The 19926-nt window shown below is 47.5% G+C and overlaps 1 protein-coding gene across 1 annotated transcript in view; it reads right to left on the bottom strand.

Annotated features, from left to right (window-relative positions):
* The window catches only part of PPP1R7 (protein phosphatase 1 regulatory subunit 7), a 1034080-nt gene that overhangs the window by 365326 nt on the left and 648828 nt on the right, over positions 1–19926 (bottom strand). The window contains exon 6 of the mRNA XM_086943981.1: positions 7746–7908. Coding sequence (XP_086800107.1) covers positions 7746–7908 — 163 coding nt within the window. The remainder of the gene's footprint in view (positions 1–7745; positions 7909–19926) is intronic.

Raw genomic sequence — 19926 nt, 5'->3', positions numbered from 1 at the left:
GCACAGAATCAGGTCTTGCATCTTCTTTTTTTTAACGTGCGTGTCATCACCATTTGGTGGTAAATACACCCCTCGTGTGAGGTCAACAGTGCACCCAAAAGTCCCTATGTGTGGTCGCCATTGTAGGAAAGTGCCCCTTTATGACAAGATCACCCCCACTTTTTGCCTGATATTCAATGCAATGTCGACAGAAAGTACACTGGAGTCCTTCTAACCAGGTCCCCAGGCCCGATCTCTTGACCTAAAACTGTACAATTGTTCCCTCAAATGGCAATACTTTTACCACCCCTGTAAGACCCTCGTAAATGGAACCCCAGGTACCTAGGGTAAGGGTACTAAAGAGGGTCCCTAAGAGCTGCAGCAATCATGCCGCCATAAGGGACCCCTCACCTTACTCATGCAGACTGCCACTGCAGTCTGCACGTCTTGTTGCAGAAAAAAGTGAAAACACAACATGGCACTGTTAGACCTGTCAGCCCTATGGTGGTCTTTCCCTGTTTTTTTCACCTTTGCCTCATTTTTCCTACCCTCTTTTTCGTTGGCCTTAGGTCTCCAAGCGCCCTCCCATTGCTAATCAATGCTAAGGTGCAGGTGCTCTCTTCTTCCAACATGGCTGCCACAGACCCCTGCTACTGCGGAGTGGTCTTTTTAGTAGCATCCTAGTTGCCAGGAGCTAGCTGGGACCCTAAACATTGTTGCAACACCAGCCCGCCTTTTCCCCCCATAGCTTGCCTAGGGAAGCTCATGGAACCTTCCAGAACAGGGGAGGGGTCTACTTTTGCCGCCCTAGAGTGTGGTCACCTGACCTGGGCATATATAAGGAAAGGAGGGAAACTTTAGTTAGTGGGGGCAACACTGACCTGGGGGAACCTACGCAGGAGACTTAGGCGGAAGAGCCTAGAGGGGGACTTATGCCGCTGGGGGTGACAGGGCTTAGGCGCTACCCACCAAACTGAGTGAGGGACCCTGATCTGGCCCGGCGGGAGGGGAACCCAGGGACCACCTGCAGTGACCTGCTGAGACCCACCTGTCTTCAGCTACCAACTCAACTCCCCCCCCCCCCCCCCCTTCAAGAAACTGCCTATCAAGGGCGCAGGAACCAACAAGCACCAAGAGGAACCCTTGACTGCATACAGGACTACAGGGGATCAACCAGGTGCTGGGCTGTGTCACTTCTGCGACCCTTCGTCTTAACCTGGGCCTCTGCGCTGTCCTGCCTAATCCCCTATGCTGTTCTGCCACGGTCGTGTGGCCTGTCCTGCCTCGCCTGAACTGTTAAACTGCCTAAAACTGAAGTGAACTGAGCTGCCTTTTAAGCGCTCGCCCTCCCCGGCGCTGTGACCCCAAGAACTGCTGTTGCGCATTGTAGCGCTGTGCCCCGTGCCTCCTGTGCCTCGAGGCTCTGTGATCTTCCAGCACCCCCTGCCTGCTATCGCGCTGTGCCCCTGGTCTGCTGTGGCCACTGGGGAGCTGACATCACCAAGCGCCACTCTGCTTCCTATCGCGCTGTGCCCTGAGAGTGGGAGCGCTGACCTGCCTCGTGGCGTCCCCCGCCGCTGAAGCGCTGAGGCCCACACACTAAGGGTGGCACAATAAGTGCTGCAGCCCTTAGGAGCCTTCCCTGGCCACAGTGCCCTTGGTACCTGTGGTACCATTTACAAGGGACTGACCTGTGGCCAGACAGTGCCAATTGGGTTTTGTCTTCAAAGCAGTTTAGGGAAAGAACATAGGCCCTGGGTCCTGTTTGGCAGAAGTCCAGGCACACTCATTCAAAGTACATCAGCATTTTAGCAAAAAGTGGGGGCAACCATGCAAAAAGAGAGCACTCTCTTACAGTCATCACATATTTTAGCCACACGTGAGATTCTCAGTCTCCCAGTATTCATCATTACAGCCATCAATGCTCCATTTGGGCATTCGTATTTTAAAAATAATGTATCTTCCAGGAAAACTATCTATGCTTCTTTGTAAACGGAGTATGCCATTCACATATTTTGAGAAGTTACTACACTCCAAAACTTTGTTTACACACTGCTCAACACATGATTCCAAAAGAACTGACTGGAAAGATCAACATTACCCAGAAGCTCCGGAGACACTGAGGATCACTTAACCAGGAAATTACAAGAGGCACTACAGGACAGCGTCCAAGCTGATACAATGCTATGCAGTAAACTGTGCAAACCACAGACCATGACAAAAGTATTTGTAAGAAGAATTACAACACATGCTTTTACCCTGCATGCCATTACAATGAAAATGGCTTGTTGTAGGGGATATAAGGTGTTGGATTTAACTCCAACACCTTCCCTACTGTGGCACAGACTTGAGTTGGAATAGTAAATTATACTATTCCAAACTCCAGCTCACCCCGACAGCAAGTCGGGGTAAAAATCTGCGTTGTAACGGCATGTGGGGTAAAGCATGTGTTGTAACATCAGATAACTCGCGTCTGCACATTTATGAGGTTATGGAGAGTATCCAAACTCATTGCATGACCCCCACCCCCGAAGTATGGATGAGATTAACATCTGGGAGGGGACTTGAAGAAATTACACTCCCGACCTGAATGGGATCACCAATATGTCAGTATGAAAAGCAGAGAGTTGATGGACTTGACTTATTGATATAAGCAAAATTTTATCTTAGACACTTTATATGACATTTTTGTATGGAACATTTGATTTATATTTGAGACACAAACAGCAGTGTAAAAATAGAGTCGTACACCCTCTTGTTTTCATGTATTGGAGTGGTTTTCTCTTACTTTGTGGAAGTCTTGCATTTGTAATGTGATGTCTGCGCAAATATATGCGATACGTACCAATGTAATTTAACATGCCTTATTTTGACTATTGATTGCCTTAATTTGGAACAGGGAATACTGTAAAGAGTCACTAGAAGGATTGGATGCTGTACACATCCTGCCACCAATATTAGTGGTAGTATGGGCAAGTAGTCTTAGTCCCAACACAGATGAGCGCAAGACATTTATTGAACACGCATGATCAATAAAGGACAAACGACTCAAGAATGAGATACAGACCAATTTTTGAAAAACATACTTTGTATTTTATTTTAAGACCAAGGTCTTTGTAATCAGGTAAGTACGTTTTTAATCGAAAATACTTTTCACTTTGTAAAAAAATAGACACAAACTTTTCAATGCAGTCCAATGTTATCCTATGGGAAAAACAATATTGCAGTTAACCAGTTAAGTATTACATTTACAATCCCAGTCTTCAGAGCCAAGAGTCAGCAAGGGCCAGGGGTCTAGTAAGTACCAAAACTGCACCGCCAGAGGAGCGGCCCGGTGCAGAGGTCGAAATCGGAGCTCGAGTCAATGATTTCCAATGGAGACAGGGGGTGCCTGGTGCCACACTGTTCGCAGGTAAGTAGATCAGTTGCAGGGGCAAAACTTTGAGGGATAGGTTAAGCACAGAGGGGGGAGGCACAAATTAGCACCAAACATAGACCACCAGCGGCACAGGGGTGGCCAGGTGCAGGGAGCAATTTCAACGATGGGCGCCCAATGCTTTTCAATAGGGATTCTTCTTTCGGCAAAGAGACTGCAGGTGTGGCACAAAAGGGTTGCAGGAGGACGACCAACAACAGCAGAGGTAAGTTGGGATTTAGGTGGTCATAGAGGCACAGCCTGCTCAGCTCACCAAGGCCCAGGGGCTTTGGTTGAAGTGGTGCCTTTCGAAGTCTGAGTTTTCGTACCGGAGCTGGTAGCGGTGAGCCTCTGGTTTCACATTGCAAGTACAGTTGTGGAGCGCAGGAGTGGCTAGCCAAACACTAGACACGAGGTCAGAATCGTCAGGGAGACTTCACTGCACAGGTGAGCCACTCAGACTCGGGATGTGGACATCGGGTGCAGAGTGGGCAGGAGACGCTGATCCAGAGTCCTTAGAGTAGGTTTCTTCAGGATAGATCCGCTGCCCACAGGAGATTGGAGTCTTTTTCAAAGGGAGTAGTCTTCCCATGAATTTCCGAGACTGCTGGCTGCAAGACAGGCCGCAGGTTCGCAGAAGCTGGAGACAGGCTGGTAGGGCTGGGGCCAAGGCAGTTGTCATTTTTCTTCTTAGGCCGTCGCAGATCAGGTTTCTAGGTCTGGGGTAGCTGCCTAAATACTAAATTTTGTGGACCTATTTGGGGGGAGTAGTAGATAGGGCCAATGGACACCTTACCTGGGGCGACTGAACCCTCTATTATGACACCCATCATGTGAGAGATAGCATAGACTGACTGGAGGGGTCTTCCCATCCTCAAGATGGCGGGGACTGAAAGTTGTGATTCACCTCGCCTCTTCTGTAGGCTTTCAGGGGGCACATCTCAGGTCCCCTTTGAGTACATGTTTTAATAAATCTCACACTGGCATCAATGCAGATTTATTACAAGGAGCTGTTTGCCGCTGTGCAACATTCCGTGCATCATCTTGTGTGTTTTGCTTTTCACCCTATGTTGGAAGGGTATGCCCAGACGTGGGTCCCGTGCTCACTAAGCCACTGGAGTCAAGCTATCCTGGCTGAAGACGGCTGAGAGACAGAAACCGGTCCTAGGATGCTTGATTCCGGTCCAGGGAAGACCTGGCTTGGCAGTTCGGGCTGGACTGTTCCCATGATGCACAGGATCAAGACTGATATGCATATGGCCATGTCTGAACAGGGGTGGCTTGGTAAGCAAAATAACGATAGATTAAACTCAGATCTGTGACTGGGGTGAATGTTTTGCCATTGTGCAACATTCCGTCCATCATCTTGTGTGTTTTGCTGGTAACCAACACTCCTGGGTTCAGGGAAGCCATTATGGTGCTGTGTAACTCGAGTTGTCAGGTTTCCAGCCTATCTACTCCATGGCTTCCCTGGCACCTACAATATTAAAGAGTAGACCCTAATACTGTAGGGGCATAGCTGCTCATGCAGATGTGCCCACACCTGGGAATAGTGCACCCTGCCTTAGGACCGGTAAAGCTTGCTAAAGGGGCTACTTACCTATATCTTAGGCAGAGCTAGCTGGCATGGCACACAGGCACTGTTCCATGTCGACTTGATCATTTTTTCACTTCACAGGGAATTGAGGACATGTTTTTAGGGGAAGAATACTGGTACTGGGAATCTGGAAAGCAGGGACTTAGTACTCTTCAGTCAAAATCGCATCAAAAGTCAGACAAAAAGTGTGCGGTACTGCAACAGAACCTCTTTCTCACAAACAGTTGCAGGGAAGAAGGAAAATTAACACTTTTGAGTTCACTGAAAGGTTAAAGCAAAGGTCTACCTGGGGACTCCTGTACACACAACGTGCGGCAGAAATCTTAGAGCTATAGTGGCCTTTAAGGGGAGTAGGAGAGCTGACACTTCCACCCCACTGGCTGAAGGTTGTTTTACTTCAAATCAGGTGGTTGTGCTACTACACTAAGACTGTTGGATCAAGTCTATGGCCATTTTAGTACGGTTCACGGTTATTTAAATATACTGGGAATTCCCAGCCTGACGACGAGGAATGATTTAAGCATTTGAATATATGAAAGATCTAATGTTGGAGAAAGAGGGTTGTTACATTTTTACGCAGCACATCTGAGACACAATTCTCTGGATCACCAAGCAAACTACATAACCCATTTCAAAGAAAATTTAAATGAATCCAGACATAACTTTCAATTCTCTTTACTACATATGGCCTAATGATGCATTTTACAAGCTAATTGTCAACAATACAGGCTAATAAAGATACAAGTTCGGATTTTTTATTTGTGGACCTTGATATTTCTAATACCGTATGCCCAAAGTTCATCACAGAAACAAACAAGTGCCGCAGTGCAGCGCTATCATTGTCCAAGCCTGTTCTTTTCACCACAATGCCTTTCTTCAATCCACTACCTTTTTTCTTCACACATGCTCCCTAAAAATCTATTTTCTTCGTATACCCATAACTTTCACAAGTTGCATTTAAACTCCCCCTCCTGCTGTCCTTTCACGTCCACATTTTTCCTTAGCCTTTATTTCTGGGCAGTTTTTAGTTTTTCATCCCAGCAATTTTCAATTACAAGCCGTGTTTTTTCATTACTTAATGCTTTATGCTTTCTTCTATGTGCCCCTCTTTCGCCTTTCTCTACCAACACGTATCTCACCTATTTCCTTCTTATGCTTCATCTTCAAAGGCTCTTTTCTTCGCTGTCTCGTCCAGTACTTTAACCCTTGTACAATTGTCTAGAGAATTATGCTCATCTTTCTCTACAATCGTCACTTTACCCTCTGTTTTTACATGTATTTGCTGTTTCAAGTTGTTTGACTTCCCTCTACCTCTCTGCCCCATGCGGCCACTTACGCCCTACACCCAGATTTCTTTCTTTTTATTTTCACCAATGCTCTTGCCATTCTCTCCTCTGAATCTATTTGTTCAGACAAGTTGTTTAGCACTCTCCATAATTCTCTATCCTACTGAAGACTCCCATTAATGACGTTTGTGCAGTTCCCGATTGTCCTCAGCCTACTTGTGTGTAGATCAAGGGTCTACAACATTTTCGGTTACTAGAGCTATTTATGTTCAATGAAAATGATCCTGAGCTACTAATATGATTAGTGTTGTTATGATGACCACGTCAGACAAGATTAGGATAGTGGCCAACCCAAGCAAGATTACCAGCATAATCCCCTCAGTGCATTATGCAGAGTTGCCAGCACTAATGTAGAAAGGTTTTTTCAATTCTGAATGCCTCTACATGGGTATCACCCAGCAGCCATATCTGCAATCTTCCAGGCACCAGGGTAATATTATAAGAATTTTCACTCAAATGTAAGCTTTAAATATATTTTGTATTGGCCTCCGGTGCCCGTCGCAGTGACAACCAGACACATGACTCCTACTCAGACTTGTTGGCACCATTCATCTCTATTCTGTCCTCCAAATTTAATGAGCTGACATGCATGCCTGACTTATCTTAAATTTTTGTGTTTGCTCCCCACAATCTAGATCTCTGAAGGTGAATCCCCGCCTTAAACATACAATAAAGCCATGCACCCACTTATGCCTACATCAAAGCTACTAGACCGCAGTTATGGGTCTCCACAATTTTATTTTAGGAGACGGGGGTGTCTTTCAGGGGATGTTTGCATTGTTTTGTTGTATCTTGAACTATGACTTCACAAAGCTGCCGGCCCCAGGGTTGTATGCGAACAGCTGTGTAAAGTTTTCATTCTAGCTGATCAATGATAGCGCTGCTGGCCCTAGGTTGTAGGCGGATGTGTATACAAATGTTTTGCTATGGCTATAAAATAAATAGAATTGATCCATAAATATTTTGGGGAAATCCATTTTTCTGCAAACGTTAGCTTATTAGTCCCGAAAACACAAACATTTGTATTGCGAATTCTCACCTTTCAAATTAAAGACACATATAATAATTCAACAAAACAAAAGGTGCTAATTTATTATGCTGTGCTGCACACTAGAGAGCTACTTGCATGTCGCTGGCGAGCTACCAGTAGCTCATGAGCTACCAGTAGCTCATGAGCTAGTCGTTGGAGAAGTCTGGTGTAGATACATCAACAGCCGGAGATTGAGACACTTACAGTGAAGGCATAGACAAAGGATTATTCTCTGGGAAAGTCCCGGGTTAAGCAGGGGTATCTTGCACATTAGCTTTCATTTCCTTTTCTCTTATAGACATCTCTTGCTCAGCCTTTTCTCATCAATCCTTTTTACTGTTGTCGCTATCTACTTCTGAGTATTTTCTTATTGCTTACCCGGATCCGGTTTGACCCTAGCTCTAACATCTGTATCTGCTGGAGGTGGCCCACGTTCTCGATCTTGCTGATCTTGTTATTGACAAGAAATAGCTTCTTCAGCTGGGTGAGATGTTGCAGTCCCTCTATTTGTCTTAGGAGGTTAAAGGAGAAGTCCAAGATCCTGAAGGAGGAAGAGAAAATGGAGACAAACTAAAGTAAAAGTCTGCAGAGCATATTCAGTTCCCAGGCCATATATATTTTTCCTTATATGATTCTTATAAGACTCCTATATTGTGCATTTGCTCATTTGTTCAGCACCTCAAGCCATACAACACCTTATTCTGCAACAACAGATTAGACCAAGTACATTTAAGTTTACCATGGTGCAACAATGCGAGTTACATTTATCATACATTCTGACGGTATGCTTTTAGCTCGTTATTCATTTGAAATGTATAGTGGTTTTATGCTTTACATATCATTTTTCTCACATTCTTTCTTCTACAGTGACATCATGGGTCCCTGGGATTTAAAAAAAATAAATCTTGTTTGGCATTTCAACAAACAAACAAGAACATAGTAGCCAGATACTTCCCGTCATAACATATGTTAGCTTCGTATGAGTAATGTCCACCTGTCTCTACATGAAAAAGAACATCTGTTGGTCTGATATCTTAATAATAATAAAAAGCAAAGCAATTCATACATTGTATATCTAGATACTGGTTTGTAAATACATTAGCAAAAGAAAAACTGTACTTGCATCTGATAATTGAGCCAGGGAAGGGGCCCATTCAAATTCACAGTGATGAACTCGGTTTTGATACCTGCACAAGTGTTTAACATATTCATACACTAGACAACCCGAGGCCCGGGTGTGTACGACTACTAGTTAGCAGGTGATCCCGTGGTGTCTGTGGCGACCTGTTGACACATGACGGCCCACTCCAAGAAAGGACTCCATATATCTCTTGGCCGGGAGGCCAATAGCATCGGCTCCCAGAAAGCAGATAATTGTGTTTGACTGAATGTCACATCTCTAATCCAGTCTTTCATAGATGGAATTCCCTTCCTACCCCAATGCAAAGCAACCTTCCGGTTGGCTAACAGCAATAGCATAACGTGTAACTTCCTGGTTCTTTTAGGTGTGTTTTTGATGTATCCCAAAAAACTCAATAGGGGTCCAGGTCTCTAGGTGTACCAATGATCTCGTGTATAGTGTCAAAAAACGTAACCCAGAAAGAGACCAATTGAGGGCAGTCCCATGCCATGTGCAGAAACGTGGCTGGTGAGTAGCCACATCTCCAACAGCTGTCAACCGGTGAAGGTGAGAGGGAGTCCTATCGAACCCATGAAATTTTGTTAAATGAATTGAGCAAAGTTTATAGTTTGGGGCCAGTGCCATTAGTTGGTTGCAACAGAACCCCCAATGGTCCTCAGATAGCGGAGTGGGCAAGTTCATGTTCCAGGCTTGAAGGACTTTGGATGTCAATATGGGTGCAGAGTGCTGCATGTTGTTATAAATTCTCGTAATGAGTTTGCAGGGTGAGTGGTTCTTCAGCACATTTTCCAGGGCCAACAATGTAGGAGGTGAAGTAGGGAACAAGTCGTGAAGTGATCAGCACATAGCCCTGAGCTTGTGGTGGAAGAATAACTCAGAAAAAGACACTGTGTGCCCCTCTGTAGGTTCGGGAGGAGCTCTGTACACCTCTCCAGGGTATAGGTCCCCAAAGGTACGTATTACCATTATGAGTGCTATTGCTCTACTTACACCATCTCCCATTGTGGGTAGCATCAGGTTGTAGGCGAGGGGGATGGATGGGGCATACAAAATCTTATGCCGTGCTCTGTCCCGCAGCCTGTCCCATTCCCATCTCAAGGTTTCCACTGTGTCATTGTCACCACGAGGGCTCTTAAAGGTTTGGTACAATGAAACTTGCAAATGGACAGGCGCCGCAAACCCATCTCCACAGCTGTATGCGGTTGGAAGGGAGTTGGGTTCACCCAAAAATCTAAGAACTGTGCTTGCACACAAAAAGCATACAACTGAAAGTCAGGGGCACCCAACCAGCCCTGGGACAGTGGTAGTGTTAACAGTTCCCACGAGACCCACGCTTGTCAACCCACCCAAATCATGGAGGTCAGTAAGAGCGAATGGTGCTGAAAAAAGTTTGCGAGAGTAGAATCGGAATATTGACAGAAAGGTAAAGCAATTTCCGCAGTACCACCATTTTTGCAATGGCTATTCTCCCAGCCAGAGACAGTGGGAGGCTGGCCCACACAGTGACCTTATCTTCTAACCACGACACCGTATGGCCAAAGTTCATCTCCCATATTTCTTGAGTGTCTCTGCTGACCTAAATACCGGGATATTTCACCGGGCCATCTGTTCATTTCAGTGGGTAGTTGAGGAGAAAAGGTGTAGTAGTGTCAGTTAGAGGAAAAATTGTGGATTTCGACCAATTTATCGAAATTCTGGCGAGACCACCAAATGTTATCAATTCCCGGAGATTAGGAGCAGTGTTTGTGAGAAGTTGGCCTGGTATATGATGCTCACTAATTCTAGTGATCACCTTGTACCATGCCAAGCAACCCTTATGTTGTAAGTCAACCTTATAGACCAGCTATCCTAGTGGTAGCGTGGACAAAGCAGTCTTAGGCTAAACTCTGAAAGGCATGTGAAGCAAGCTGTTTTACCATATACAATCCCCTTTGAATACCAAATGAAAGGACACCACACAGATATATATTGAAAATATATATATATTTATTAACTAAAAATATCCCCTATACTCTTTATGAGCACAGAAGCACAAGCGTTAAAACAAAACACAGTTAAAATACACAAAAGTTGCACAATATGGATGAGGGCGAGTGGCCACTCAAACCATATATTAAGAAAGTGGTATAAGAGATACCAATCGAAAAGGAAGTAGGCCTAGGGCCTTGGGAATCGCTGGAGCTGATCGGGACTAGCAGTGACCAAGTCGGGAAAGGCCCGCGGGACTCGGGTGCAGTGTTTAAAGTGCACGGATTCACCAATGCATTGTCTATGGTGCGTAAAAGTTACAAAGTTAGTGTTTTAGGAACCTTCCGAGTGACATATAAGGAGGAAACTTTAGACACAGACACTAGAGGTGTATACCAGTGTGGGAACACCGGCGTTGCTGAGTTACCTCACCCACAGGAAGCGGGTGTACAGGTGCGAAGTAGTGTCGGGTTTCGTCACGCAGGTCGATGGTGCTTGGAGGGGAAGATGCTGCAGGCGGCTCGATGTGAAGAGTTCCGGTGGATCCAAGGGTGGATCTGAAGTGGTGAAGACCTGAAAGCAGAGGGGACAATGTTCAAAGTCACTAGCCAGTGACTACCGTGGAACCAGATTGGAACTAGGCGATGTCGGGTGCAAACAGGCGATGAGGTGTAGCTTCTCTCAGCAGTCACGTGGACACAAAGAAGTCGAGGACGTCCAGGAGTCGATCACGAGCTGTCCCACGAAGGCTCTAGCTGATGGCGGTGTCGGCAACTTGATCGGAGCAAACAGGCCTTGGCTAATGCAAGCCACGCAGGAAGTGAAAAAGGCTTATCACTCGGACCAGCAAGGTCAGAGCGGGTGCTCCCTTTTACAGGAGCGAGGGCAAGTCTGGAGCAACCAGGCCCGCAGTGTAGATTGTAGGTTTCGTCGCCAAGATGGCCACTGACCACGTGGCAAGTGGCCGGGATGGCGCGTTGAGTGGCACGATGCAAAAGGGCCCCACGAAGATCGTGGAGATGCTGGGGGGCTGATCTTCGGTGCAAGGGCTGCTCGGTTGTGGGGCTTCTCAATCCCCAAACCACAGCGTCAAGGGTGCCTCGGGTGCTGCGCAGTAAGCTTCTCGGGGGTCTTTCGAGATGTCCGGTCCCACGTCTCTCGGTGCCTCCACGGGTCCCTTCTTTGCAGGGACTGTGGATCGGGCTGTGAGAGGTCTGGGAGTCTGGGTCTTGTCAGGCTCTGGGCTCGGGCTCCGGCGGAAGGCGGCGGCAAAGCAGACGTCGAGTTGCTGGATGGTGCCCGTGTTCACAGGGTGGCCACTCCTAGGCCACAAGGGAGATGCTCTTCAGTCTTCTGTGCAGCAGAATGTCGAAGTCCAGTCGTCTTCTTAGTTTCAAGTTGATTCAGGATGATCTGAGGTGCTATGGCACTGCTCCCACTCTTATTCCCAATCTGAGGGGTGGATCACCTGCAAGGTCCCTTCTCTGGGTGGGACCAGGAAGGGGGGCGGTTACACCCCCTTTCCTTTGTCCAGCTCCTCGCCAGGCCTGGGTCTGGAAAGTCCCAGGACCGGTTTGGACTGGCTTATGCACGGGGACACCTTGTGTGCCCCGGGCATGTCTGATTCTATTAAGCCCTGTCCTAACCAATACACAAAATCCTGTCTGGGGTGGTGCTCGCACCTCCCAAGGCAGGAAACCCTTTGTCCAAGCCTCCCTCGCTGGAAGGACTCCAAGCAGCAGGAGGTCAGACTTGTGTCTGTGGTGGCAGCATCCATTTTGTGATGCTGAGGCTCTGGTTAACTTTAACCGGGGTTAAGGCTATGTACATGTCGTGTCCCTCTAGAAGGGTGGAATGCTATCCCCGTCGACAGAACTGTCGAGGGGATAGTATTCCAAATCGTATGACACCTTACTCGACATGTTTTGATAAAGCCAAACCAAAATTAGCATATAACCACAAGGATTATAATGCACTTAAGAGTATATGGTATGGCAATATCCCGGAACAGCTAAGGGAATTGTTCCAGACAGCTGCAGACAGGCTCAGCTCATGCTAGAGCACCACCTCACACGAAACCACGCACTCTTCCCCCAGGATTGCAGGGGCCTTCCATAGGAATGGCTTATAGGTTAACATGTGTCCAGTTAAGGTTAGATATAGGGATACTATATCTAAGCAAGAGGTGATTACACCAACTTACCCCAGCTGAGTGATCAGCCAGTTGTGTCAAATATGGAGGCCAGGCCAGGGGTGGCATAATACATGCTGCAGCCCCTGTGTGGTACTGAAAATTCTGGACCCTGCTATTGTGTGGTACCGAAGCTCTACACTCGTGTCAGAAAATATAGTCGTATCATGACGATTTTGGTATTGGCAGACCGGTAATAATTGAAATACTATACCTAAGCATTTGCGTCATGATCAAGTGACGAAATCACCTTGAAATCATAGTTTCTGTCTCGAACCATCGGGTTCCATTTTGTGAGCGGCATCCATTTTGTGATTGCCCTTACATAGTCAAATGACCAAGGCCGAAATCGATCTGAAAGGACACGTACACCTTTATTGACTCCTCTGTGACCTGGGCGAGCTGACTCCACTGCCTCCAGCCAAACCTGTTCGGGCAGTCCCTCTCCCAGTGGCCGAATGAGATTAGTATCAAGGCACAACATGTCATAAACCGTTCATCGTGTACAAGCCATGGTTTATCTTACACACACCTGTCCCTGTTTCTTCTTTATGATCTGTTTTACAAGGAGGAGGTGCCCGATTTTATTGGGGGTCCGTCGATATCTGATGGAAGTTCTGGGCCTTGCCGGGTAATCTATCACGAACTGGACAAACTGAAATGTGGGATTGTCATCATGACTATGCTTTTTCTTTGTAATAGAAATATTTATATGGCCGAACTGTAAAGCAAGGAATTCTTGCCTGAAGCTTAATGTTTAGTATAAAGAGAAGAGGCTGGTTCTGTAAAAACGAGCAGTCTCCTGAGAACATACATGCTGATGTACTTCTAGGATACCGGTTACTGGTTGCAGCCAATAAATACGATCTTAGACTTCACCTAGAAGACTGTGTTTCTGTGGTCCGAAACAGGAAGGACTCAAGGTCTTCGGGTGTTCTCCCTGGCACTGCCGGGTCCATAAAAACCCAGTACCTCACCTGGTCGGCCTTGGATGCACCTATGCCCTGGGTACCTATGGTACACTGTTACAGGGGACTGTAAGGTGAGCCAGTATTCAATTTGTAATACACTTAGAATGCGTTGGCAGTAATTTAGAGAGAGAACAGCAGGCTGTGGGTCTGATTAGCAGGCCCACAGCCAAATTAAGTCATAAACCAGTGAAGCAAAAAGCAAACATTTGTGGTGACCATAGGATAGCAGACCCTACTCTCCTACATCCACCACCACCAGTATGAATCTGTGCCCAGATGCTGTAGGGGGATCCATTGGACCTACAATATCAATTCCCACTCTTTCAAAGGGAACCCCCACCACAGGTAGTGGTATCAGGGGGGCCTTTGTGGTGCCACCTGCTTTACCACTGGCTTGGCAGGTTACACAGGAGCGACAAAACTCCTTGGTGTCTTCAGACATGTGAGGCCAGTGAAAGTGAGGGACAAGCCTGTCCCAAGTCTTATTCTGGCCTAGGTGTCCTGCTAAAGGAATATCATGGGCCAAGGTAAGAAGGAAGCCCCTAAATTGCAGAGGTATAACAAACCTCCTGGTTGTACCAGGCTTGGGGTCTCTACCCTCTGAATAAAGGAGCCCATCATCCCAATATACTTTATGGGTACCTTGAGCATTCCCAGCAGCCTCAGCAGCAGCCTGCTGTCTGAGGGGTTCAACGGAAGGACAGGTTAACTGAGCCTGCCCCAAGTCTGCCCTAGAAGGTCCCCCTGTCCCCAGAAACTCAACCTGATCAGGTTCAAGTTCTTCAGGGACAGTTCCTTCAGGGGTCTCAAGATCATCTTCCTGTGAAGGCTGATCCTCACTTGTAGGCAGTTGGAAAGGCACAGCCTTTATCCTCATGTTCTTCTTCTTGGAAGGTGCTTGGTTCATTGTTCCAGGATCCAAGAACTGAGGTTCAGAGAGGCACTTTTTGGCCTGTGACCTGGTCAAAGCAAGGACATGTGATGATATCCCTAACAACTCTGCATGAGTCCTGTACTCAACTTCGGACAATAGAGAGTTCTCCAGATCATTGCCCAACAAACATTCAACTGGGAGATCAGCACTAACCACAACTCTTTTTAGGCCAGTTATCCCTCCCCAGGAAAAGTTAACAATTGCCACACTATGTGTAGTGGTGACACTGCTGGCATTGGTCGCCAGGTAATTATCACCAGGTAATTATCACCTGGCAGGTATTGTCCAGGGTCCACAAAGTTAGGTGTCACCATAGTGACACTGGCACATGTGTCCCTGTATGCTTGAGACACTTTTTCATTAATCAAAGGCGTCTGCCTGTACTTGCCCAGATTACTTGGGCTGACAGTAGGGGGTCCAATCTAGTTCCCCATCGCAAACCAGAACAGCCTGTGTGAGGGTTCTGACTAGGCCAGAATCTCCCTCAGTTCCCAAGGTGATACCCACTACCCCCTTAGTTTGTGGACCAACACTGCTAACTGTACTAGTGGGTGCAGGTGCCTTAGGGGCTGCAGTGTTGGGGGCTCCACCCTTTTTACACTCACTTGTCCAGTGAGAGGTGTTTTTGCATGTACTACACCAGGGTTTTCTTTGACCTTCTTTCTTCTTCTTCTTGGAAGTTTGGGACCCACCCTCAGTATTAGTTTGGGGCCCTGTTGAAGACTTCTGGTCTTTAGCTTTCTGCTCCCCACCCTTCTGGTCTGTTTTCTTCTGGTCACCACCCTGGTTCTGGTTCTGGTTCTTTTGCTTAACTCTAGTTCTAACCCATTTATCTGCCCTCTTTCCCAATTCTTGGGGAGAGGTCAAATCTGAGTCAACCAAATGTTGATGCACCTGCTGGTTCTGACAATTATTTAAAATTTGTTCTCTCATAAGCAAATTGTACAATCCTGTATAATCTGTAACCTTACTTCCCAGCAACCATTCCCTCCAGAGCCTTAGTGGCACTTTCAACAAATTCAGACCAGTCCTGAGTCTGTGTCTTCTGGGTGTCTCTGAACATTAACCTGTACTGTTCAGTGGTTAAGCCTAATCCATCAATCAGAGCACTCTTCAGGACCAGGTAGTTTCTAGAATCCCCATCACTAACTGTGAGGAGTCTGTCTCGGCCTCTACCTTCAAAGGAGAGCCACAAGATTGCTGCCCACTGCTCCTGAGGGATCTGCTGTACTTTGCAGGCTCTCTCAAGTGCAGTCATCCATTTGTGGATATCATCCCCATCTTTGTAGGGGGGCACAATCTTACTCAGGTTTCTGTTATCAAAAGACCGGTCTTTATCCTTTGGGATAATGCTGCCACCAGTGGGTACTAACCCACTCTCTCTAGGCTGTCTTGCTCTAGCAAGTTTATCTTTGGCCAGGGCAACTTCTAGTTCTTGCTTCTGGATCCTAAGCTCAGCCTCTCTCATTTTGGCCTCATGTTCCCTTCTCTGAGGGCTAGTCATCCCCCTTCTGGAGTGACCATGAGAGCCTCTAGAAGCTTGGGAGGTGTTGGATTCACCTGAGATATTCCTCCTCCTCCTTGGCTCCTGGTTAAGGCCACTTGGGGGTCTGAATGGGTTGGACCCACTTTCAGTCCCAAATAGGCTTAAGTTAGTCTGGTTAAGCCTGCTGACTAACACCTGACTATTTCTGCCATCATCAGAGTCACTGCCCTCCCCTTCTGTCTCTTCTTCTTCTTCCTCCTCATCAGGCTGAGTAACTCCAGTGTCTGGGGTATCCTCATCTAACTGGACTACAGGGACAGGGGGGTCAGTATTGTCATCTTCAGTGGGAGAGCCTCAATCAGCATTCCCTGTGGGGTCTGCCTTAGAGGTCTTTAGAGCCTCAGACTGGTCTAAGAGCTCTCTAAGGTGGTCTGTAGTAGGGGTTGGCCATGTCCTAAGACCTCTTAAGGCACAAAGCTGCCTTAGTTCCTTAAAGGAGAATATATCAAATTTGGATAGTGGCCTTGGAGGGTCATTCTCAACAGAGACATTCCCAGTGGAACCCTCTGCTCCAGACATTGCTCTAGTGTGAGTGGATATGTTGCAATCTACCTACACTGGTGTTTACCTACTAAACCTATCTAGTAGTTGTAGTCAGGGTGTGCTACTCCCTATCCTCTACAACAACTAAGTTCAGTAGAACTTAAGTATACTAGTCTTGTTTTATATGTACCTAGCAGGAACCTGTATGATCTTTCAAATGATAATCTCAAAGATTGTAATGGTAAAACAACAGCAAGCTCAAATCCCAATCCGCTGCTCACCAATGTGAGAAGTTGGCCTGGTATATGATGCTCACTAGTTCTAGTGATCACCTTGTACCATGCCAAGCAACCCTTATGATGATTGGTTGTAAGTCAACCTTATAGACCAGCTATCCTAGTGGTAGCGTGGACAAAGCAGTCTTAGGCTAAACTCTGAAAGGCATGTGAAGCAAGCTGTTTTACCATATACAATCCCCTTTGAATACCAAATGAAAGGACACCACACAGATATATATTGAAAATATATATATATTTATTAACTACAAATATCCCCTATACTCTTTATGAGCACAGAAGCACAAGCGTTAAAACAAAACACAGTTAAAATACACAAAAGTTGCACAATATGGATGAGGGCGGGTGGCCACTCAAAACATATATTAAGAAAGTGGTATAAGAGATACCAAACCAAAAGGAAGTAGGCCTAAGGCCTTGGGAATCGCTGGAGCTGATCGGGACTAGCAGTGACTAAGTCGGGAAAGGCCCGCGGGACTCGGGTGCAGTGTTTAAAGTGCACGCATTCACCAATGCATTGTCTATGGTGCGTAAAAGTTACAAAGTTAGTGTTTTAGGAACCTTCCGAGTGACATATAAGGAGGAAACTTTAGACACAGACACTAGAGGTGTATACCAGTGTGGGAACACCGGCGTTGCTGAGTTACCTCACCCACAGGAAGCGGGTGCACAGGTGCGAAGTAGTGTCGGGTTTCGTCACGCAGGTCGATGGTGCTTGGAGCTGACGATGCTGCAGGCGGCTCGATGTGAAGAGTTCCGGTGGATCCAAGGGTGGATCTGAAGTGGTGCAGACCTGAAAGCAGAGGGGACAATGTTCAAAGTCACTAGCCAGTGACTACCGTGGAACCAGATTGGAACCAGGCGATGTCGGGTGCAAACAGGCGATGAGGTGTAGCTTCTCTCAGCAGCCACGTGAACACGAAGAGGTCGAGGATGTCCAGGAGTCGATCACGAGCTGTCCCACGAAGGCTCTAGCTGATGGCGGTGTCTAACACTTGATCGGAGCAAAAAGGCCTTGGCTAATGCAAGCCACGCAGGAAGTGAAAAAGGCTCATCACTCGGACCAGCAAGGTCAGAGCGGGTGCTCCTTTTTACAGGAGCGAGGGCAAGTCTGGAGCAACCAGACCCGCAGTGTAGATTGTAGGTTTCATCGCCAAGATGGCCGCTGACCACGTGGCAAGTGGCCGGGATGGCGCGTCTAGTGGCACGATGCAAAAGGGCCCCACGCAGATCGTGGAGATGCTGGGGGGCTGATCTTCGGTGCAAAGGCTGCTCTGTTGTGGGGCTTCTCAATCCCCAAAGCACAGCGTCGAGGGTGCCTCGGGTGCTGCGCAGTCAGCTTGTCGGGGGTCTTCCGAGATGTCCGGTCCCACGTCTCTCGGTGCCTCCACTGGTCCCTTCTTTACAGGGACTGTGGATCGGGCGGTGAGAAGTCTGGGAGTCGTCAGGCTCTGGGCTCGGGCTCCGGCAGGAGGCGGCGGCAAAGCAGACGTCGAGTTGCTGGATGGTGCCTGTGTTCACAGGGTGGCCACTCCTAGGCCACAAGGGAGATGCTCTTCAGTCTTCTGTGCAGCAGAATGTCGAAGTCCAGTCGTCGTCTTAGTTTCAAGTTGATTCAGGATGATCTGAGGTGCTATGGCACTGCTCCCACTCTTATTCCCAATCTGAGGGGTGGATCACCTGCTAGGTCCCTCCTCTGGGTGGGACCAGGAAGGGGGGCGGTTACATCCCCTTTCCTTTGTCCAGCTCCTCGCCAGGCCTGGGTCTGGAAAGTCCCAGGACCGGTTTGGACTGGCTTATGCACGTGGACACCTTGTGTGCCCCGGGCATGTCTGAGTCTATTCAGCCCTGTCCTACCCAATACACAAAATCCTGTCTGGGGTGGTGCTCGCACCTCCCAAGGCAGGAAACCCTTTGTCCAAGCCTCCCTCGCTGGAAGGACTCCCAGCAGCAGGAGGTCAGTGTCCCTCTAGAAGGGTGGAATGCTATCCCCGTCGACAGAACTGTCGAGGGGATAGTATTCCAAATCGTATGACACCTTACTCAACATGTTTTGATAAAGCCAAAACAAAGTTAGCATATAACCGCGAGGATTATAATGCACTTAAGAGTATATGGTATGGCAATATCCCGAAACAGCTAAGGGAGTTGTTCCAGACAGCTGCAGACAGGCTCAGTTCATGCTAGAGCACCATCTCACATGAAACCACGCACTCTGCCCCCAGGATTGCAGGGGCCTTCCATAGGAATGGCTTATAGGTTAACATGTGTCCAGTTAAGGTTAGATATAGGGATACTATATCTAAGCAAGAGGTGATTACACCACCTTACCCCAGCTGAGTGATCAGCCAGTTGTGTCAAATATGGAGGCCAGGCCAGGGGTGGCACAATACATGCTGCAGCCCCTGGTAGGCCTTGGCTACACCTATGCCCTGGGTACCTATGGTACACTGTTACAGGGGCCTACAAGGTGAACCAGTTCCAATTCGTAATGCACCTAGAGTGCATTGGCATTAATTTAGAGAGAGAACAGCAGGCTGTGGGTCTGATTAGCAGGCCCACACCCACATTAAGTCATAAACCAGTGAAGCAAAAAGCAAACAAAAATTTGGGGTGACCATAGGATAGCAGACCCTACTCTCCTACAGTGTTCGTCTCTGAGTCACAGAGGTACAGGGTGACATTGTCAGAATATAATGAGATCAAGAGGATTCTCGTGCTGAACTCCAGGCCCCTGGCTGTATGATGCTGCCTGATGTGGGCCGCCGATGGCTCCATTGTTATAGGGAAAAGCAGGGGAGACAATAGGCAACCCTGTCTCGTGCCCCGCGAAATAGTTAACGGGTCAGGTAGCATTCCGTTTACTTTGATTCTGGCTGATGGCCTCGTGTAGAGCAGACGTACCAGGCATAAAAATAGGGGGCTAAACCCCATCCTTTCCAGGGTTGCAAAAAGATAAGGCCACTCCAGTGAATAAAACGCTTTTGTGGCATCCAAAAAAACATGGCAATGGCCTTTGAGTTCGAATT

The sequence above is a fragment of the Lissotriton vulgaris genome, chromosome 11, assembly GCF_964263255.1.
Source record: "Lissotriton vulgaris chromosome 11, aLisVul1.2, whole genome shotgun sequence".
NCBI lineage: Eukaryota > Metazoa > Chordata > Amphibia > Caudata > Salamandridae > Lissotriton > Lissotriton vulgaris.
This window is presented reverse-complemented; position numbering and strand designations above follow the sequence as displayed.